Genomic DNA, 23777 nt, shown 5'->3' with positions numbered 1-23777 from the left:
TTATCAAAGATGTCTTTTTCTTCTTTTTTTGTTGTTGTTGAAAACAAGGGCTAAAAAGTCCAAGAATATTAATAATAAAAAAAAACATAATAGAGTTTACATCTGCAAAACAACATTCCAAACAACAAAAGGTACAACATCAAATATTTTCAATTGACCATTTAATGAAAAAGCAAAATTAGTTTGTATAATTGCAACTTGATTTACTTTCCTCAAAACATGCATCCAATGAAATGCGCCTCCTTTGTTTACCATCTCTTTAATATTTTGCAAATGCTCAATGGGGGATGGTATGAAGAACACCCTTTAGTGAGTAGATTAATTGCAACTTGATAATCAGTCTCAACCATAAACTGTTTATAGCCTCAATTCCAAGCTGTAGATATACCAATCAATCTGACCCAAAGTTTAGCATGAATAACTAAACATAAACTAATATTTGAAGCAAAACAAGAGTAATTGATCACAATAATCCCTAAATACCCCTCCTACTGTAACTTTCTTCACAAAATGTTGCACTGAGCCATCACAATTAAGCTTGAAGAATCTAGCTTCAGGATGAATACACTTTATATTAGTGTTTACTAGTTCTTTTTATGCAGTCAGTAATTAAGCAATTTCTTACTCACAATATTCAAATCAATTGTTGCAACTTGATTCCGAACATGAAATGCAATTTCCTTCGATTGAATCATATTATCTTCAAAATTACATTTATCCCTTCTACACCATAACTTATCCAAAGCAAAAAAAAAAACAAACGAGCCCAAGAAACTTTATTGATATCACAATTTGACTTTAAATTGGATAAAAGCCAAGCTCTTTTATCCTGCACAAAGAAAGTTGCATGTGGATCAACAGACAACAACATATATCACATAGCTCGAGCCACACCACAATGACGTGTAGGATGAGTCAATGTTGAGGATTTTCTCTTCCTTACAAATTTCTACATTTTAGACGTGTAGGATAAGTCATCTAGCCATAGCACATTGATTATAGGGAGACCATTTCTAAGGAAAGCTAGGACCAAGATTGATGTGCATGCAGACATTCTTTCTATGTAGTTTTGTGATAATCTTGTGCAGTTCAATGTATTTGAGCCCATGAAGCATCATATAGAGAACCATTATGTTTTCTATTTAGATATTCTTAATTTTCTAGTTGAAGATTGCATAGATGAATATTCTGATTTTGATGACTTCTCTAATTTTACTAATTTGGTTTATACTTGTGATGATTCATTTACATGTGCTATATGTGTAGAGATTAGTGTTGTCATTGCATGTCCAACAAATGTAGCTACAATAGCAGATATGTTACCACTAGATGTTGTAGAGGTAATTAAGCCTATAACCATCAAAAGATTACAAAGTTGGCTTCTAAGAAGCCTTCTAATCATCAAGAGATCACCATCACATGGATAAGTTTCCTCTCCACTTGAGCACTCTCTCCCTTCTTCTTCACTACCACTAGAAGTGGAGGAAAAACATATAATTTCCTCATTACGACTATATTGGTCTATGCCTCTTCAGAGTATGGTCTTTTTGCTAGGCTATTAAGAGACAATATGACCTCTCCCTTTTTCTTATGTTTTTTTAGAAGTGCTTATGTTTCTTTAATTTTTTTAAGCTCTTGCTCTAAGCGTGCTTCTAACTCTTCCTTCTCTATCCTTTTTGGTTCTTTTTCTTTTATTTCTTATTTTCTCCAATGTTTTAGTGACTTTTGTTTTTTCTTTTATAAAGTTAGGGATAAAAAAACATCACTTTATAACCAAGACATCCCAACAACATTGGCACCCTAAGGCCTACCAATCATCTACAACATACCCAATATCAAATAAGGGAAAATAAAATAACAAAGATCATAAGGGAACTAGATCAAAACCCATGAAACACTAACAGAAATGAAGAATAGGCGACTCAAAATGATTGCAAAAAAATCCTACTTAATACGACTAGGAAGGAAATCCCACAAAAAAAATTACACTAATAATCTAACCCATAAGCAACAAGCTTATCAACACAAGCATTGTCTTCCCTATAAATGTGCAAAGAAAAGAAATGAATATGCGAACATAATTGTAGACACTTCTTCAATCGAAACCGAATAGGCTAAGGAACAATAAAAACATTATGAAAAGTAGCCAACACCAACTTTCAATCATATTCCAACCACAAATTATGCCAACCTACATCAAATGCATACTCAATCACCCATATAGCCACTGCTAGTTCAACATACAATGCATCTTGAATACCTAAAAAACTAAGGAAACCCTAGAAAATCCCTTGAAGGATCCCGAAAAAGACCACCACAAGCAATTGGGCCAAGAAAGCCTCTATTACCACCATCAAAATTACATTTTTAAAACCCACAAGTTGGAGGATGCCAATCTACCTACTTGACCACTAGGGGTTTAGGAGGGCAAGTAACAACCATAAATTCTTTAAGTATATGAACATCATTCCAAGAGTGAGAAATACAACCTATCATAAATGGGCTAGATAATGCAACTATTGAAATGATTAGAGATTTAGAATGTTGAGAGCCAAAATCCCTAATTTGAAAGTGCATATTATTTTTACAAAGACAAATCAACCAAATGACATGTACTAATGTTGAACAAAGAACCTCCCTAACCTGCGTGCTCCAATTAAATCCAGAAAGTCCAATATAGTATGGACAAATGAGAGATTAATAGGATGTTGAATTATATTTTGCATCACAACCAAAATGATTTTGCAAAAGGGCACTACAAAAACAAATGATTAGAATAATCCACAACAGCCCCACATAAACTACACATTGATACGACCATCACACCCCTAGAAATCAAGTTATCATCTATTGGCAATTTATGATGAATCAATTTCCACAAAATGCATGAATGTGCAAGTGGTAAGAAGTTGGCCCAGATGAGCTTCCTCTAAGAAAAATGTTGCATAGGTGGCAAGACATGATGACATGCCATTTTGAATGACAACACTCCATTTTTGGGTAGCCTCCACACAGATTGATTAGGTTCTGAACCAGGGGAAAAGTAATTTGTGCAACAGCGACAAAAAGAATAGGCAACTTATGTAATAACAAGGTCGATATACACCATAAGCCATTTTCAACAAAACAACCAATAGTTGAACAAAGTCAGCACTGAATCTTAACTAGAAAATCTAGAATATCCCCAATTGACTCATCAAAACACCAAACATCATTCCAAAATTAATATTTTTACCATCACGAATTAATCAACATGTATGATGCTTTACATCACACAAATGGTGAGAAATGGAGGGCCAAACAAAAGATGACTTAAAACCCACTCATGGTACCTTGTTACATAAAATCCTAGCTCACATAAAAGCAACCCATATAGTCACTACAAAAAATAATGTAATTACCAGGGGTTTTTTTTTGGCGGTTTCAATAAACCGCCAAAAAATATTACTTTTGTGGCATAAATAGTAATTGCTAGAAGTGACGACATTTTCTAGCGGTTTGAAACCGCCAAAATGTTCAATTCCTTTTACTTCCGCGTCCCAGTGGGTGACCAATGTGTTTCTTAGATTTAAAAATTAAAAGAAAACTAATAAAAATAATTTAAATAAAATAATATAAAAACAATTTTCTTTGTTAAAAAAATATAAACCAAATTGAAATGCATTTTTACAACCCCTGCACGCATTCCTTCCTTTTACACGAAACCCCCACATTCCTTCCTTTTTACACGAAACTACACAAACCCATTGAGAATCCGCTAGCGAGACACATAGCTTCTAGTCTTCCATTTTCAATATTCATTTGTGCATTTGTTCATAAATCCATTGAAGGTGAGTTTTGAAATATCTAATTGCATCGAGTTTACTCTATTTTCATTAATTTCATTTTGAAGAGAAACGCAAAACCTAGGAAAAAATCTGCAAGGAATCGATCGTACTGTGAAAAGTGATCGTTCGATGCGATCTGAGCTCATAGATTGGTCTGAAGCTTCCATTTCGAGGATTTCTTTTAATCATTCTTTTTCCTGGCTATCAGGTTAGATTGTGTTTTGTAATGCTCGCTTTGTAATTTTCTTAATCATGCAGATTTGTACGAAGGATACACAAGTAGGGTTCGTCTATTCATATGGTGGTTGAATTGTTATGAAGCTTAGTGCATATATAAAAATGAAAACTAGATAAGTTCATCTGACTAAATAAAATAGGTTAGTTCCAACCAGCTAGGACGTTAGGTCAGTGGTTTAAATCAATCAAACAAAACCACTTTATCAATATTTTGCTACCTATTCTCATTCATTTCACTACCTATCAAGTCTTCAATTTTCTCATAGGCCTTCCATTTATATAATTTATGAGGGTGGGACAAAATAATAAAAAATTAGGTGTGAAAATATGGTTTCTTTCTATTATCTACTTCATAGCAGGAATTCCTGGAGCATATGTCTTGTGGTATCGCCCATTATATCGTGCCTTTAGGTAATTACTTCCCAGACTTAATTGGCATTTGGCTGTTTAATTTTTGCCTACTAATATACAATTGCAAACATTCCTTTTATATAGTTCCAGTTGTATGAGATAAAAAAATGTTCTTGGGAGACTGGGGCATTATGGGGGTTTAAAAGAGCAACCTTGAGGCTTTAAGAAAGTGGTAGAATACTGACAAATATTGCACATGAAGGGTTCACCAGAACAATAAGCGTGCGTATTATATCACTTGGCCTATGGTCTAATATGTCTCTTCATTGGGTTTGGCTATTCTCCCTCCTCCCGGTTCAATCCTGCCCAATCTAACAAAATATGTATGCATATTTTGATCATTCTAACGTGGTTACTCTCTTGATTTTGAATTTGTTCCATTGTTGTTTTTGCAGGACAGATAGTGCTTTGAATTTTGGATGGTTTTTCTTGTTTTACCTGGTAAATTAACGGTTTTGATTTTATGCATGCAAGTTTTGCTTCACATTTCGAACAAAATTTTATTATTATCATTTCTTTTCGTGCTTGCAACTTCATCTAGGATTCTGTATCTTAGTAGCAGTTGCTCCTCCCATAGTTTTCAAAGGAAAATCCCTGACGTATGTTAACGTACACTTCATTAACATGAAAATATTGCATATTCCTCATTGTTTTATATATGGCTTTACCTGTGTAATATGAAATTTGAGAGTTTTTAATGGCCTTTTGAAAAACCGAGTCTTTGGCGGATTACAGTAGCTTTGTTTGATCCATGTAGCCAACGTCACAGTTGGAAATAAATATATATGAAATAAATTATAGAATTTAACATGACTTGAACCTAGGACATGCATGTAATTAATATACTAGATCTAAATTACCCAAGATGAAATCTAAGTGGTCCTAAAATGAATAAGAAAGTCAAACTGGTAGCTGTGTTTGTGACAGTAATAAATTATGGGATATAATAAATACTTGTCTTAAATGTGGTTTTTAGTCCTTTAAATTTAGAATAAGTTTGTTTTTGGTTCTAAAAATCCAAATTAATCCTTTTAGTCTCTATAATTTCAAAAAAGTCTAATTTAGTCCTTATACTCAGATGTAGTTTGTGAATTTGCCACACAAAGCCCACTTACTAATGAATTTGTTACAAAAAACTCACCAATTAGTTTTCTTGTTGGTGAAAACATCACATGAGACTCAACTGATTTTGTACAATTGACTCAATTTATCCATGTTAATGATGCTACAAGTGTTTCTAAAGGACTAAAATTTTTATTTTGAAATTACAGTTAGAGACTAAAAAGATTAATTTTAATGTTTTTGGATAAAAAATAAACTTACTTCAAATTTGAGAGATTAAAAACATATTTAAGTCTAAATACTATCTAGAAGTTTGTGTTATTCTCATTTTTTGGTCTAATACTGGGTGCTGTGTACACGTTCTTATACAGAGGCATTCTGTCGGCCATAAATGTGGTAGGTGACCATGCAGTGATTGGAGTAAGTATGCCTGTCCTGAAGTATTTATTATTCCTGGATGCTATTCATTGTTTAACTGTCATTTTTGTCGCATGCCAAGCCAATTTTGGATTTGTCACACTGTTACGGTTCTAAGCAAAACCAACGAACATGAGAAGCACTTGAACTTCGGATTAAGTAAATGGTGGGTACGGGGTTGAGTGATAGGGATGGAAACTTTAGAAGTTAGAAGGTTATGAGAAAAAGTAAAACTAGACAAAAAATTATATACACTAGACCTATGAATTCTAACCTGGAGCAACAGAACCACTTCTGAGAAAATGTCACCCATTGGAAGAAGTAGTTTGATCACATCGGTACTGATATTAAAGGGAATGTTGGCAACCACCTGCAAACAACATCCTAACTAGAGACTAAAGGGGATAACATAACGTGAATTATAGATATTTAGTATGAAAACGTGGGATTTGAGTTGTGGTTGTGATGAAATCAACAAAGTATCAATAAAAGGTATAATATCACCAAAAAAAAACCACGAAGAAAAAACATAATGTCAAACCTCTTTACCTGATCCCTTCCTCTGAAAAATTTCTCTCTTTAACTCTCTTTAAACTCTCCCTCTTTCAATTAATTCACCTTCATGCTTCCTTTATCTCTCTCTGTGCAATAGTTAGGTGAAGCCCTTCTTAGAATGATTAGAGTGATGATTTCAAGATTCATCACACTCCTAATATTATAGATAAAGTTCCTTTACTATCACAATTCACTTCAACTATGACCAACCACAATGAAACCTTAATATACATTTAATAAATCAATTATCAGCTGAGGAGGTTCTCATCTTATATGAAAAGAATCCAAGGTTTCATAATTCACCACAAGACATCACATAACATGTGGTGACCTGTCACAGGGACCAACACTAGACTCTGTATAACAGCTTTTGAAGAAGTGAGATAGGTTTCAGAAACTAAACCCTGTTGACCCTTGTAACAGATAAAAAATTGCACCAGCATGTTTCACAGCCTTTACTGAAATTGTGATAATTTGAATGTGTCATCTCCTCTTCTTCTGGGACCATGTTGGTCCATAAATTTCCAAGAGCGTCCGTCCAAACCGTCTGTCGGTTACCTGTAGTTTCAAACCACCACTAGACAGCTCAATTTGGTGGGCATATCATTAAAATCCACATGTATAACATAAATTCATAAATATAGGTCCTGCACCCCCATCAGGCTATAAGAATTTCAAGAAAATATAATGGTTGGAAATTAGTGCATACATGGTGCAACATATTATTTGTTATGCAGACACAGTACTATTGGTTACTTGAATTACCTTCACAAGGCTTCCACAAGAATCCAGCATGTCAGTTTTTAAAGGATACTCAACTACCTAGATCACAGAACATGACAGATCAATATAAACTTGGTAAGAAGACAGTTAGGACCAAGAATAATGAGGATGTAAGACTCTAGAAAGACTTTCAGAAATATCATTTTGGGTGATTTAAAACAAATGAGCATAAATACATTTTATTCTTTTTATAGGTAAAATATTGATGTATGGAAAACCGCAAGTGTACGGTTGTCGTCAAGTAATAAATATCGAATCACAGGGACTACGTGTTTGACCTAGAATTACTAGTATTTTAATTTGAATTTTAAAACAGATGGAATTTTTGTTTTGAGATGATAAGATCAGATTCGATGGTAAAAGAGATAGTAATGCAATTAATGAATAAGATAAAACTTTAAGATAAGATAAGGAGATTTCCGGGAATCTAGGGTTCGCACAAAGAGTTCCAACATTATTGAATTATTATTTTCATTAATTAATTCTATTCCATCTTGAAGGTAGTCTTAACCTAATTTAATCCTTGCACCTTCTCAGGCTACGAGGACGTGTTTAATTAAAATTAATCTCTACTCTCGTGGTAATTACGTTCAATTAAACCCATTAAGATCTTTGTTAATCTATTGCTCCTCGAAAGCTTAAATCAACTCTCGTGATTTAACACTCAAGTCTGTTCCTTTAGGTTCCGATAATTAGGTTCTCCTCTCAGTTCATCCCTAATTATCTATGATTATGAAAATTAAGATTAATTGTTTATCATAATTATAATCAAGTTCTCCTCTCAGTTCATCCTTAATTAATGTTATTATGAAAACAATAATATTAAAGTTCATATATACAATATAAAAGAACAGATCAAGAATTGGAATAAAATTAAGAAACTGAATAATGCATTAATAAAGAGGTTCTCAGAGGCTAAGCCCTGATCCCAGAAAAAGGGAAACTACTCACAGGAGTTCATAGTAGTTCTCCAAGAAAAAAAAAAGAATAAAAGAAAAGCAAACCTTAGAGTCGATGGCACAGGCATCCAACCTTCTCCAAGTGTCAAAAACTAAAAAACTGTCTCCGAAACAAAAATCTCCGTTCTAGGCTAACCTCATCTAATTTATAACCTAAAAGGGTAAAAAGGTAAAACTACCAAGATAAAAATTACAAAGATAAAATAAAAATAAAACATAAAACTTAAAAAGCTGGGACGCGAAGTGAATCACGGCCGTGACTGAGAATCACGACCGTGATCTTCTCTGGAGCACATCTATGAAGGGTCAGTGGCGTTCACGGGAGTGATTGGGAATCACGGCCGTGATTTTCTCTGGTGAATCACGGGCGTGATTTAGAATCACGGCCGTGATTTTCCCTGTAGCTCAGCATTTCCTCTTTAATTCTTAAATCTTGATCCTGCTCAGAGAAAACACAACACATACCAAGAAAAGCATAAAATAGGAAAATGATATAAAAATTTATTAAAAACATGAAAGATATGCATGATTATGCTATGAATTCTTGTGAATTAAAGTGCTAAAATACGAGTAAAATACATAACATCAAATAACCCCAAACTTGAACTTTTGTTTGTCCTCAAACAATAATTAGCACTTTGAAAAAAGAAAAAAAAATCATCAAGAATTAACTGAGCATTTAAAATCTTCACTCTTAGTCTCACAAGGTCCAATTAGAATCTTAATCTTTCATTACTAGCGCCAACTCTTAGTTTCTAAGAGTTTCATGATGTCAAATCTTGTAAAGCTCATTAGTCAAATGAAGATAATTTAACAGAAATAATTTTTCAATGCTTGTGACACAAATAGGGGTAATATTTTTATTTTTGTTTTTGTCTCACCTAAAACATTTCCCCAGTAGCCAATCAGTGTAGAGAGGATGATAATTTCAAGAACACGTAGCCTCAAAGGGGGGCTAGCTATTTTACTAAACAATTCCCCAGTAGCTAATTAGTTCCCTTAGTTTTCTAAGGTTAAGAATATTCTCCCTCTAACCTATGACCTCAAAGGGGTGCTAGGTGATTTTTTTTTTATTTTTATTTTTTATTTTTATTTTATTTTATTTATTTTATTTTATTTTATTTTTTATTTTTACCCCCCAAAAGCTTTTAAGCACGAATTAAAAAGAATTTATCTTCAAGAGACTATTTTTATAATTCTCGATCATTTCAAGCCTCAATACTAAGAACCAAGTGCTAGCCACAAAACCAGCTAATTTTTCAACCTTTTGTTCTGAGACTTCAAGATTCAATTCATCACATTCAGTGTTTTCAAAGACGAACAATTTCATTAAAAATATTTACTTTTCAAACACAAATTCAAGCTGGGATTAACTGAATATGTATATATGCATGATTTTTTTTTTTTTATTTTATTTTATCTTTTATTTTTTTTTATTTTTTTTATTTTTTTTATTTTTTTTTTGCATGAATGAATGAAATGCGTACATCCTCCTAACCCCAAACTTAAAGATTTGCTTGTCCCGAAGCAAAGAGCTAATGAATGCATGACAGATTATTTTGACAAAATTATAAAATGCATGAATATGCAACCAACCCACAACAGAAAGGAATGCTTGTCCCTAAGCATCAGAGTAAAATAAGGAATAAGAAAGATCTCACTGTGGTGGAAAATCATCTGGATACCGTTGAATGTGCCATTGATACATTTGATCAACCATGTAATTATAATGCTGCTGGCGTTCATCCATTTGTTTCAGCCGGTTATCCATTGATTGAATAGCTGCTAGGATAGCAGCATTGTCCACCTCAGGTCCAGGATGTAGAGGGGGTTGTTCAGGAGCTGCTTCCTCATCTGCAGGAGCCGCTTCCTCAGCTGCTGGAGGTAGGTCCTCTAATGGCTCCAGTGGAAACTGCCGTGTAGCCCGGTTCTTCACGGTGTATGTTGGATTTGGTAACTGGTAGTGCACTCCCGACTGGGTTACTACAAAGTAGTATTTATCATCTTCATCTTTCGCAATGCAGTTCATAGAAGAGCAGGTAGCAAAATTAATAGTACGGCTTCTAGGGAGTGGTTCTAACTGGTCCAGCCAAGCGTGATAGCCAAGGTGTTTGGCTATAGTGGTAATGAGGCCGCCATTCACAATCGCACCGTGGCTGGTATTGGAAATACTCTGGAACTGTCGTGCCAAATGACTGCCAGAATCAATAGGCTCCTCTCTGTTTTCCATCATAGCCCATAAAAGTAAAAGGTCGCTCAAACGAACCTTTCCTTCAGAATCACCTCGGGCCAAAACAGTAGAGGCAATAAAGCGGTGCATAATACGGATGGCGGGATGGCGGAAAGCAGAGGAATTACATTTTCCAGCGACCCAATTACTTGTACCTGTCAAACTATACCAAAAAGAACCAGGGTTGAAAGAACTTGGGGTTCTCGTGCTTCCTCCAGTGGGAAATCCAAAAATATTATTGAACTGAGCCAGGGTTAATTCGTGTTCTTGGTTAAACATACGGAAAGAAATCAAACCTTCAGAACAATTTGGCCCAGATAATATTTCCGTGTGGAGAGAGCTCAAGAACTCAAGAACTAGTCGAGGATAAACAACATCATTATGCATGGTAGCAAAGGTTGTCCACCCAATGTTAGTTAACATGAAATTGATATCAGCACGTAAACCCAACTTACGAATAAATGGGAAGTCGAGATACCTGGTAGGATGGATAGTGCGGAAGCGTAATACCTCGTTCCGCTCACGCTGTTCATCGTTCCGATAGAACCTCGGAGGAAGGTGCGGAATTTCACTTGCTTCTTCCTCGTAACTGTGGGTATCGGAAGCGGTGGAGGACGAACCAACGGTACGGGTGCGCTTGGGAGCCATGGATGAACGGAAGGAGTGAATGTGGGAGGAAGAGGGAAGAAGAGGAAGAAGAAGTGAGAAGCTAGGGTTTGGGAGAGAAGAAAAGAGAGAATGGGCAGAGTTCGTAAGTTTGAGAGAAGTGAGAATGTAAAAGGAGGGGGAAAAATATATAAGGGAAAGGGGAATTTCAAAAATCACGGGTTGTATCTGTTGAGCGTCAGCAGGGAATCACGGGCGTGATTGGAAATCACGGTCGTGATTCTCTTTGTGAGTTTTCAAAAATTCAAACAGAGGAGATCACGCCCGTGATTTATAATCACGGTCGTGATTCTCTCTGGGGTTTTCCAAAAATTTTCCAGAGAAGATCACGCCCGTGATTTAGAATCACGGTTGTGATTCTCTCTGGAACTCTGAAATTTTATTTTATTATTTTATTATTATTATTATTATTATTTTTTTATTATTATTTTATTATTATTATTATTATTATTATTATTTTTTTTTTCATGATGCTTGAGTAGGTTCCTGAAGAACCATAGAGTATAATTTTTCTAAGTGTTCCCCATGGAAATATAACTTCAATCTCTGTGCATTGACCTTGAATATGTCGCCTTTATCGTTTCTGATTTCTACAGCTCCATAGGGATATACTTTTTGAACTGTAAAAGGCCCTGACCATCTTGACTTCAATTTTCCAGGAAACAATCTGAGTTTGGAATTAAATAATAGCACCGAGTCCCCTTGCTTGAATTCTCTTCTATGTATATGCTTGTCATGCCACCTCTTTGTTCTTTCTTTGTAAATCTTAGCATTTTCATATGAGTCTAATCTGATTTCATCAAGCTCATTGAGTTCCAATTTCCTTTTTTCTCCAGCATCCTTTAGGTCATAGTTGAAGTATTTTATTGCCCACAAAGCCTTGTGTTCTAGCTCTACAGGAAGATGGCAAGATTTGCCATAAATCAGCCTAAATGGAGACATGCCAATAGGTGTTTTGTAAGCAGTCCTGTAGGCCCAAAGAGCTTCATCTAATCTTAAAGACCAGTCCTTTCTTGTTGTAGATACAGTCTTCTCAAGAATCTTTTTGATTTCTCTGTTGGATATTTCTACCTGTCCACTTGTTTGAGGGTGATAAGGTGTACCAACCTTGTGAGTGACTCCATACTTTTTTAAGAGAGATTCAAACTTTCTTTCAATAAAATGTGAGCCTCCATCACTGATCACAGCTCTTGGGACCCCAAATCTTGGAAATATAATTCTTTTGAAGAGTTTAATGACAGTATTTGAATCACTCGTTTGAGCAGGAATCGCTTCTACCCACTTGGACACATAATCAACTGCAACTAATATGAACTTGTAACCTTTAGAACTTGGGAATGGTCCCATGTAATCTACTCCCCATACATAAAAAATTTCTACTTCTAAAATCCCATTTAATGGCATTTCATGTTTCCTGGATATATTCCCTGATCTTTGGCATTGGTCACAAGAATTTACCATCTTCCAAGTATCCTTAAATAAGTTTGGCCAGTAAAAACCAGATTGTAGAATTTTAGCTGCAGTTTTTGACGTACTAGCATGCCCTCCATATGCGGAAGAATGACATGAGTGAATGATGTGAGGAGCTGCTTCTTCTGAGATACACCTTCTGTAGATACCATCTCTACACCTCTTATATAGGTAAGGTTCATCCCAAATAAAGCTGTTAAGGTCACTAAAGAATTTCTTCTTTTGTTGATAATTAAAGTCGTCAGGAAGGACTCCACATGCTAAGTAATTCACATAATCTGCATACCAGGGACTGTTTTTCACAACAACTGCTAAAAGCTTTTCGTCTGGGAAGCTGTCATTAATAGGGAGTTCCTCCTTTGTTGCTTGGTCTTGTGGAAGTCGAGAGAGATGATCAGCTACTACATTTTCTACTCCCTTTCTGTCCACAATCTCTAAATCAAATTCTTGTAAAAGGAGAATCCATCTGAGGAGCCTAGGTTTAGCATCCTTTTTATTAAAAAGATACTTTAGGGCAGAGTGATCTGTGTAAACAATAACCTTAGACCCCACAAGATAAGATCTGAACTTTTCAAAAGCATAGACGACTGCTAACAATTCTTTTTCTGTTGTTGCATAATTGGCTTGGGCTTCATCAAGAGTCTTGCTGGCATAGTATATAGCATGAACCTTCTTGTCCTTTCTTTGTCCCAATACAGCTCCTATAGCATAGTCACTTGCATCACACATGATTTCAAAAGGAAGGCTCCAGTCAGGAGTTTGCAGAATAGGAGCTGTAGTGAGAGCTTCTTTCAACCTGTAGAATGCATTCTTACAAAAAACATCAAAGTTAAAAGGTACCTCTTTCACAAGTAGATTAGATAATGGTTTAGAGATTTTTGAAAAATCTTTAATAAACCTTCGGTAGAAACCGGCATGCCCTAAGAAACTTCTAACACCTTTAACATCAATTGGAAGAGGCAATTTATCAATTACTTCTATTTTTGCTCTATCTACCTCAATTCCTCTCCCAGATATTAGGTGTCCTAAGACAATTCCTTCTTGTACCATAAAATGACATTTTTCCCAATTTAAGACTAAATTCACTTCAGAGCAACGCTGCAATACTTTAGTTAGATTTAATAGACAGTCATCAAAGGAAATACCATAAACTGAAAAGTCATCCATGAAAACTTCCATCTCTTTTTCTAATAAATCACTAAAGATTGCAGTCATACATCTTTGAAAGGTAGCAGGTGCATTACATAGGCCAAAAGGCATTCTCCTATAAGCAAAAGTACCATAGGGACATGTAAAAGTAGTTTTCTCTTGGTCTAATGGATGAATAGGGATTTGATGAAAACCGGAGTATCCGTCCAAATAACAAAAGTATGAATGCATTGCTAACCTTTCAAGCATTTGATCAATAAAAGGTAAGGGAAAGTGATCCTTTCTAGTGGCATTATTTAATTTTCTATAATCAACACACATACGCCACCCAGTCACAGTTCTTGTGGGAATTAATTCATTATTATCATTTTTAACTACTGTCATCCCACCTTTCTTAGGAACCACATGAACTGGACTTACCCAAGGACTATCAGATATAACATAAATTACCTTAGCATCCAATAATTTCAAAATTTCTTTCTTTACCTCTTCTTTCATCTTGGGATTTAGTCTTCTTTGAGCTTCAACAGAAGGTTTGGATCCTTCCTCCAAGAAGATGCGATGCATAAAAAATGAAGAACTAATTCCCTTTATATCAGCCATAGTATATCCAATAACTTTTCTAAATTTTCTCAACTCATTGAGAAGTTTTTCAGTTTCTTTTTCATTTAAAGCTGAATTTACTATGACTGGATAAGTGGAATTAGCCCCCAAAAACTCATACCTTAAAGATGAAGGAAGTGGTTTAAGTTCTAACTTTGGAGAGTTTTCTTCTTGCCAATCTGTTGAAGACTCAAGAAGACTTTCTACTAGAGGATCTTTTTCTTTACACGGGGGACTTGAATCGATCAAGTAAGCATAATTAGGTTGAATCCCCTCAAGATCTATGTGCTTTCCTCCAACTAGAAAATTCTCCAAGGGATCCCTCAAAATAGATCTCATGACTTCTTCCTCCATGTCTTTAGGCAATATATCAACCCTGCAGCAAATATTTTCAAGAGAAGGTTGTCTAACAGATTTAGCAATATTAAATTCCATTGTTTCATCATTAATGGATAAGGACAATTTTCCATGTTTGACGTCTACTATCACGCCTGCTGTAGCCAAAAATGGTCTACCTAGTATGATTGGTATTTGTTTGTCCTCTTCCATTTCTAAAACAACAAAATCTCCCGGAATTAAAAATTTACCTATCTTAACTGGAACATCTTCTAAAATTCCTATGGGATATTTTATAGATCTATCTGCTAACTGGATTGACATTGCTGTAGGCTTTAATTCTCCCATATCTAATTTCTTGCAAATTGATAAAGGCATTAAACTGATACTTGCCCCAAGGTCACATAAGGCTTTTTCAAACCTTAGATTTCCAATGAGACAAGGTATAGAGAAACTACCAGGATCCTTAAGTTTTTTGGGCAAATTATGATGGATCAATGTAACAGTCTCTCTATCATCCAATTTCCTTCGGTTAGCTAAAAGATCCTTAAGAAATTTAGCATATGTAGGCATCTGTTGTAGAGCTTCTACAAATGGAATGTTTACATACACTTGTTTGATCATATTTAAAAATTTTTCAAATTGTCTATCAAGTTTAGTCCTTGCTAACCTTTGAGGAAAAGGAATTGGAGGGTGATAAACAGTTTGAGGCTTTGATGAAGATACTTTTTCTTTTTCTAATCTCTCTTTTTCAGGTTTTTCAACCATAGGAGAAGCGTCTTCATCAATCTCAATATTATCATTTTGATTAGACACAGGTCTGTCTAATTTCTTCCCACTCCTTAAAGTAACAGCATTAACATTTTCAGCTGGGTTTGCAACTGTTTTACCTGGGAACTTACCTGGAGAATTGTTTGAACTAGGCATCAACTGTGCAATTTGATTTTCCAGCATCTTGTTGTGGAGAGTAATATTCTCAACCTCGACAGCAAGGTTTTGAATAGAATTTGCCATTGAATCATTGGTCTGTTTTTGATTAGTGACAAAATTCTCCATAAGGTTTTCTAATCTTGAAACACTTTGTTGAATTGAGGGTGTCTGTACTGGATTTCCTTGCCCATTAATGAAGTGATTGGACGGACGGAAATTAGGTTGCTGATTGCTACTTCCTTGAACTGGGTTATTCTTCCAAGAAAAGTTAGGATGATTCTTCCAACCAGGGTTGTATGTGTTGGAATATGGATTACTCTTCTCTCTTCGAGGAGTGTCATAGAAATTATGAGAAGCTGCCACTTGTTCAGTAGTATCTTCTTTTTCTCCAGTAAAAATTGAGGTACAATCTACTGCAGTGTGCCCTTGTTCCCTACAAAGGTCACATACTTGATTTGTAGCCACTGAATTAACCTTAGCTTTTTCCATCTTGTCTAATCTTTGATTAAGAGTATCAAATTTTGCTAAGAGTAACTCAATATTGTTCACTTCATATCGTCCCGGAGTTCCTTTCCTTGCTGTGACTTCTCTTTCACTGTATTGGCTGTGATTTGAGGCTACATTTTCCAAAATAATCATGCAGTCATTAATAGGTTTCCCCATGAAAGATCCTCCAGCTGCTGAGTCTAATATCATGGTGCTTTGTTGGTCCAATCCTTCAAAGAAAAATTGGATGGTAAGCCAACGGTTGAAGCCATGTTGTGGGCATGCTTGAAGATATCCTTTGAACCGCTCCCATGCTTCATAAATAGTCTCTCCAGTGCCTTGTTGGAAATTAGTGATTTTCTTCCTCAATTCTTTAGTTTTAGAAGGAGGAAATAATTTCTCTAGAAAAGCTCTTTCACATAATTCCCAAGTTGCTATCTTTTCTCTAGGCACTGTTCTTAGCCACACCTTTGCCTTATCTCTCAAGGTGAGTGAGAATAAGCGGAGTCGCATTCCATCAGAAACTTCATCATCAAATTGCTGGGTCTCACAGATTTCCAAGAACCCCTCTAAGTGGTCATTAGGATCTTCTGATGGTAGTCCTCCAAAGGTGTTCTGTTTGAGCATACTCACCAGAGAAGCTGGTACAGTAGCTCCAGTTTGCATCTCCCCTCCAGGTATCCCACGAGCTACGGGTGCAGAGTAATCCCGAAGCGGTAAATTATCTCGTTGTGCAGCCATGTCAAATTCTCTAGAAAGGTTTCTTTTCCTTCTCAGGAGAGTTCTTTCAATCTCAGGATCAAGTGGTGTTGGTTTCCCAAGACGTAGAGATCTCTTTTGCATTAACCCTAAGGCACTGCAAAAAAAAAAAAAAGAAAGTGACCCGTGAAATCTGAATTGGAGAAGTAAACACTAAAAAAATAAATTATTTATTTATTTAATTTTTTTTTTTTAAAAAATTCGAATTAAAATAATTGTAATTTAAATCAAGAGACGTAGTCCCCGGCAACGGCGCCAAAAACTTGATGTATGGAAAACCGCAAGTGTACGGTTGTCGTCAAGTAATAAATATCGAATCACAGGGACTACGTGTTTGACCTAGAATTACTAGTATTTTAATTTGAATTTTAAAACAGATGGAATTTTTGTTTTGAGATGATAAGATCAGATTCGATGGTAAAAGAGATAGTAATGCAATTAATGAATAAGATAAAACTTTAAGATAAGATAAGGAGATTTCCGGGAATCTAGGGTTCGCACAAAGAGTTCCAACATTATTGAATTATTATTTTCATTAATTAATTCTATTCCATCTTGAAGGTAGTCTTAACCTAATTTAATCCTTGCACCTTCTCAGGCTACGAGGACGTATTTAATTAAAATTAATCTCTACTCTCGTGGTAATTACGTTCAATTAAACCCATTAAGATCTTTGTTAATCTATTGCTCCTCGAAAGCTTAAATCAACTCTCGTGATTTAACACTCAAGTCTGTTCCTTTAGGTTCCGATAATTAGGTTCTCCTCTCAGTTCATCCCTAATTATCTATGATTATGAAAATTAAGATTAATTGTTTATCATAATTATAATCAAGTTCTCCTCTCAGTTCATCCTTAATTAATGTTATTATGAAAACAATAATATTAAAGTTCATATATACAATATAAAAGAACAGATCAAGAATTGGAATAAAATTAAGAAACTGAATAATGCATTAATAAAGAGGTTCTCAGAGGCTAAGCCCTGATCCCAGAAAAAGGGAAACTACTCACAGGAGTTCATAGTAGTTCTCAGAGGCTAACCTCATCTAATTTATAACCTAAAAGGGTAAAAAGGTAAAACTACCAAGATAAAAATTACAAAGATAAAATAAAAATAAAACATAAAACTTAAAAAGCTGGGACGCGAAGTGAATCACGGCCGTGACTGAGAATCACGACCGTGATCTTCTCTGGAGCACATCTATGAAGGGTCAGTGGCGTTCACGGGAGTGATTGGGAATCACGGCCGTGATTTTCTCTGGTGAATCACGGGCGTGATTTAGAATCACGGCCGTGATTTTCCCTGTAGCTCAGCATTTCCTCTTTAATTCTTAAATCTTGATCCTGCTCAGAGAAAACACAACACATACCAAGAAAAGCATAAAATAGGAAAATGATATAAAAATTTATTAAAAACATGAAAGATATGCATGATTATGCTATGAATTCTTGTGAATTAAAGTGCTAAAATACGAGTAAAATACACAACATCAAATATCATTTATCTATTTAATTCAGTATGTCAATTTTTAATTAATTTATTTGTATACAAATTTAAACTAAAGCAGGTTCTTGTTCTCTTGGATTAACTAAAAAGCTTCTCCAAATTTACTTCACTTGCATTACCTAAGTGCTTCACCTTGTCGCCACCCGCCGAAACGGACCTTGGCAATCGCGACGATGGTTGGACTCTTTTTAAAGTTTTGAAAAGTGGTGGATTGATAGAACGACTTATTCTCAAACTTAGACCTTGTCGAGCTACCAATTTTATTAAATGATTCACCAATCCATATTAATCCCAAGCGGGACCCTCTATGGATTAGTGGTTTTCGCAAAAATTAGGGTTCTTGGAGTCGCCACCAATATTTTACTCAAAACATTGGAAAAAGATTTAAGGCAATTGATTTTATAAATCAACTTTGGCCATTACAACCAGAGTTGGGTAAGGGAGTCGGTTACGTGTGGGGAAGGTGTTAGCACCCCCACAGCGCCCCATTAGGGTTCCCTATGACGGATTATTTATTAAATAATAGCGCAAAATTACTAAATTACCCCTATTTATTATAAGCGATTGTAAATTAAATATCTACATGATGATAAATTTAAATATGCAACAATCAGAAAGCGGTAAAAGAAGGGATTTTTAGAAAAGAAACCTCTTGAAGCGTGCTTTTTATATATCAATGAAGTCTAGGAGGCTTTTTGGCACTCCCTCCCTCTACAAGCTCGCTCGCTCCTTCCTAAAAATAATTTTTGACTATGGAAATCCAAAAGATTTCCCTTCGACTAAGTTCGAATCTCCAAGCTAAATGCTCGGAATTCCAGAACTTCGTCGGATCGACTCCCAGAGAGATTTCTAGGGCAGAACACTGCTCAAAAACCCCAGAATACTCAAGGAGGGAGTCAAAACTGTGTGGAAAAGTGTGGAATGACGTCCAAATGACGTCCTATTTATAGGGATGAGGCGCAGTACGGCCCCTGGGTTCAATACGGCCCGTATTGAGTTTTTGTACTTCAATACGGCCGTATTGAATTCAGTACGACCGTATTGAAATACAGAAACTTCAATACGGCCGTATTGGTTTCAGTACGGCCGTATTGTAGTACAAAATGTGCAGTACGACCGTACTGAACTCCAAGGAGGCCGTATTGAGCTCCAAACCTCCCACTTTCTTATTTTTGGCTACTCTAAGACCTCTAAACCTACAGATAGTCATCCTATGGTCTTCTGGGAGTCCTTCTGGCTGACTTTCCTTTGATCTTTGAGAGTCTTCGAGTCTTATTTCCGACCCGGACAATTTTAGGGGTCTACACACCTCAGGTAACCATGATTTGTTTTAAAATTACTTATCTAATTCCTTTTTTATATATATATTTTAAATTACTTATCTAGTTTTCATTTTTATATATGCCATTTTTTAAATTAATTTACTTATCTAGTTTTCATTTTTATATATGCCACTTTTTAAATTAATTTACTTATCTAGTTTTTTCTTCTTCTTGAACCTAGTCAGATGAATGTAGTAATGGATAAATCATGGATTGATATGCCAAGGAATACAATAGAATATCTACATGGATTAAATAAATTCTTAAATTTTGCTTTTGAAAATCAATCTGTCAATGGTGCAATAAGGTGTCCATGTCCTAAATGTCATTTTAGTAAATGGAAAACTAGAGATGTTGTGTTTGACCACTTGATTTGTAAGCAATTTCCAAAAAATTACAAAGTTTGGATATGGCATGGTGGCATATGAAACAATGGCTTCAAGGGACACTGAAGTAATAGACGAACAGTTGGAAAATGAAAATCCAGTGTTAAATATGATAAATGATGCATTTGGGATCAATAGACACACTGAAGTTGAACATGATATGTATGAAGGACCATCTGAGTTTGTAGACACTACAATTGATGAAGAAAATGAGAAAGTTGATGATTTTCTTAGAGATTGTAACCAACAATTGTATCAAGGGTGTCAACGGTACTCAAAGTTGTCTTTTCTATTAAGGCTATATCATATAAAATGTTTATGTGGTGTGATTGACAAAGCGATGACAATGATTTTAGAGTTATTGAAAGATGCATTTGAATATGCAAACATTCCTAATTCATTTTATGAGGCTAAGAAGGTGATTTACAAGCTTGGTCTCAATTATACTAAGATAGATGCTTGCCCAAGAAATTGCATGTTGTATTGGGGGGAAGATAAAAATTTGGAGACTTGCAAACATTGTAAAAAATCTCGATGGAAACAAAAAGGTAATAATGGTAAAAAGAAACTACCAGCAAAGGTCTTACGATACTTTCCCTTAAAACCAAGGTTGCAAAGGTTATTTATGTGTTCTAAAACAGTAAAGTCCATGAGATGGCATGCTTTAAATAATAACCCAGATGGATTATTGAGGCATCCAAGAGATGGCAAAGCATGGAAGTATTTTGATCAATTTCACCCTGAATTTGCTTTAGAACCTAGAAATGTTCGCCTTGGTCTTGCAACTGATGGTTTCAATCCAAATAGAACCTTGGGTAATAGCTATAGTATATGGCCGGTAATTCTAATTCCATACAATCGACCTCCTTGGGAATGCATGAAGCAAACTTCTTTGATTCTTTCTATGATCATCCCAGGTAAAAAAATGCCTGGGGATAAGATTGATGTGTACCTACAACCTTTAATCAAAGAGATAAATGAGCTATGGGTTGAAGGTGTGGAAACTTATGATTCTTCTCTAAAAGAAAGGTTCACTATGCGAGCAGCTCTCATGTGGACAATCAGTGACTTCCCTGGGCTTTGTACTTTATCTGGGTGGAATACTTATACTGGGTATGCATGTCCGACTTGTAATTTTGATACTTTTTCTCTTCGATTAAGAGGTAGTTATAAATGGTGTTTTATGGGACATCGACGATTTTTGGAGAGGGGTCATAAGTTTAGATTGATGAAAAATCATTTTGATGGAACAATTGAAGAAAGGGATGCACCAAGATTATTATCTGGGTCAGAAATTTTGAAGCAAATTGATAATTATTTAAAAGACGTTGAGTTAAATAGTAAAGGGAAGCGAAATCATGAAGAAAATATACCAAAGCAATGGAAAAAGAAAAGCATATTCTTTAATTTGCCTTACTGGAAGGATAATCTTTTACGTAATAATCTTGATGTCATGCATATTGAGAAAAACGTTTGTGACAATGTGTTGTATACATTGATTAAAGATGAAAAATCAAAAGATCACCTTGAAGCTCGTCAAGATCTACAAGATATGGGAATAAAAGAGGATTTTTGGCTAGATGAAAATGGAAAATATCTTCCTTTATTGTTTTCAATGACAAAAGAAAAAAAGAAGATATTTCTAACTACATTAAGGAACGTAAAAATGCCAGATGGTTACTCTAGTAACATATCTCGTTGCATTGATGATCAAAACTCTAAGATATTTAGGTTGAAGAGTCACGATTGTCACATCCTCATGCAACATTTACTTCCACTAGCTATACGTAATGTTTTACCTGATAGTGTGACTACAGTGTTGGTAGAGTTTTGCTCATTTTTCAAGGAGTTATGTTGTAAAAGATTGAATATATTAAATCTTGACAGGCTACAATATCGGATTGTGCTCACTCTTTGTCATTTGGAAATACTATTACCCCCATCATTCTTTACAGTGATGGTCCATTTAACTTGTCATCTTGTTGAAGAAGTGAAATTGGGAGGGCTAGTGTATTATCGTTGGATGTATCCAATTGAGAGGTAAATGTGTTTTGTTATGCTTATCTAACGTTTTTAAAGAGTATTTTAAATAATTATTGTTTCCTTTATGATAGGATGTTGGGACATTTGAAGTCCTTTGTACGAAATAGGGCACAACCAGAAGGTTCTATAAGTGAAGCTTATTTGGCCGAAGAGACTCTTAATATTTACTCACTATATGAAGAAGTTGAGTCAAGGTTGAATAGAAGTCGACGTGTTGATGATCGTCCTAATGATAATGAAACATCTCAAATCATTTATCCTCAGTTAGGTAGACCGGTGGGAAGCTCATCAACTTTCACTCTTACCCCATTGGAAAAAATACAAGCACATCGATATTTATTACTAAATTGTCCAAAAGTTCAGTCATATGTGGAGTAAGTATTTAAATATATTGTATGTGATATTCTTTTATGGTAGTGATTTAACATGATATTCTTTTATGGTAGTGATTTCAAAACATTTACTAAGAGGAAGACAAGAAATCGAAGGCTTTCAACTATAGAGTTGGAAAAGATAGTTAGTAAAGAATTTGCGAGTTGGTTTCTTCATCGGGTATGTTCAAAACTAATTTCATGTGAAAATTATAATGCACTAACACAACATCAATGTATTTAGGTTACAAATCCAGACATTACAAATGTAGTGCCAGATGAAATAAAGTATTTAGCTAGGGGCCCAATGCCAATTGCAAGAAGATATACGGCATACAACATCAATGGGTACAAGTTTAGAGTCATAAAATGAGATGAAGGCTTAAAAACTCAAAATAATGGAGTTTTTCTAACTTCAAACACATCATGTGTTGCAAGTAGCTCTGATGCAAATTTAAGGCTAGCAGATTTGCCGTATTATGGGAAGTTGGAAGACATAATTGAGCTTAATTATTATGGTTTTCTTAGAGTTGTTCTCTTTAGATGCAAATGGGCAGATACTACACGCCCAAGAGGAATTAGAAAGGATGCTTGGCAATTTACTTCAGTGAATTTTTCTCACTGTATTCACACAGGTGAACGTGAAGAACATGACCCCTATATTGAAGCTTCACAAGCACAAATGGTGTATTATGTTGATGATGAGGTAAATAAAGGGTGGAGTGTTGTTGTCCACATGATGCCAAGAGATTTGTATGATATGGGAGAAGTTGGGGAAGATATTATATTTGAAAGTGAGTCGTATCATGAGCAGGACTTGAGCAATTTATTTACAAATGAAACAGATACAATAACCTTGGCAAGGGATGATGTAGATGATGAAAACCAACTTCAAGGAGATGCAAATATAATTGAATAATTAAGACAAATATCACAAACTAATTTATTTTATGGTAAGAATTAGATTTTGGTAGATTTGTTTTTAATTTTTACTCATTAATTTCTCTTGTTAAACACTTATTGCAGTTGTTTGGTGTGCTTAAAGAGTCACAATTGTTAGTTTTTACCTATTATTAATACTAGTTGTTTGCTGAATATTTCTTTTAAAGGTGAATTTCTATTCTTATTAAACAAATATGGTTGACTTTAGAAGAATGCTTTTAATTCCTACTTTTTATTACAGGTCCAAAGTTGTACTCAATAGTAGTCATGCATCCTAAATTCAAGCATTTTAAAAAAGAAGCATCTCAAAGACATTCTTTCATCC

At 35.0% G+C, this 23777-nt stretch overlaps 1 protein-coding gene and 1 non-coding gene across 8 annotated transcripts; both read left to right on the top strand.

Moving 5' to 3' along the window:
• The first annotated feature begins 3469 nt into the window (after positions 1-3469).
• LOC109791422 (uncharacterized) lies at positions 3470-23687 on the top strand. 7 transcript variants are annotated; one of them, XR_014428371.1, is made up of 7 exons: positions 3532-3830; positions 3910-4035; positions 4424-4475; positions 4871-4916; positions 5909-5933; positions 21984-22136; positions 22211-22579. XR_014428371.1 is itself a non-coding variant. In XM_083061515.1 (6 exons), exons 1-6 carry the CDS (start codon positions 3659-3661, stop codon positions 22052-22054), a joined length of 492 nt encoding a protein of 163 aa, XP_082917641.1. In that variant the 5' UTR covers positions 3470-3658; the 3' UTR covers positions 22055-22579. The 7 variants fall into 7 exon arrangements, 2 of the variants coding, with proteins under 2 accessions (XP_082917641.1, XP_082917634.1); XM_083061515.1 differs by having other exon boundaries at positions 3470-3830; positions 21984-22579; XM_083061508.1 differs by adding exons at positions 22586-22691; positions 22755-23687 and having other exon boundaries at positions 3638-4916; positions 22211-22513.
• LOC145954002 (small nucleolar RNA R71) lies at positions 16387-16493 on the top strand. Its single transcript, XR_014431214.1, has one exon. It is a non-coding gene; the product is annotated as a small nucleolar RNA R71 (small nucleolar RNA).
• Positions 23688-23777: the final 90 nt, after the last annotated feature.

This window comes from Cajanus cajan, chromosome 1 (genome assembly GCF_000230855.2).
Source record: "Cajanus cajan strain Asha chromosome 1, NIPB_CcT2T_4, whole genome shotgun sequence".
In the NCBI taxonomy this organism is placed as follows: Eukaryota; Viridiplantae; Streptophyta; class Magnoliopsida; order Fabales; family Fabaceae; genus Cajanus; species Cajanus cajan.
The sequence above is the reverse complement of the archived record's forward strand: the minus strand, read 5'-3'. Positions and strand labels throughout refer to the sequence as shown.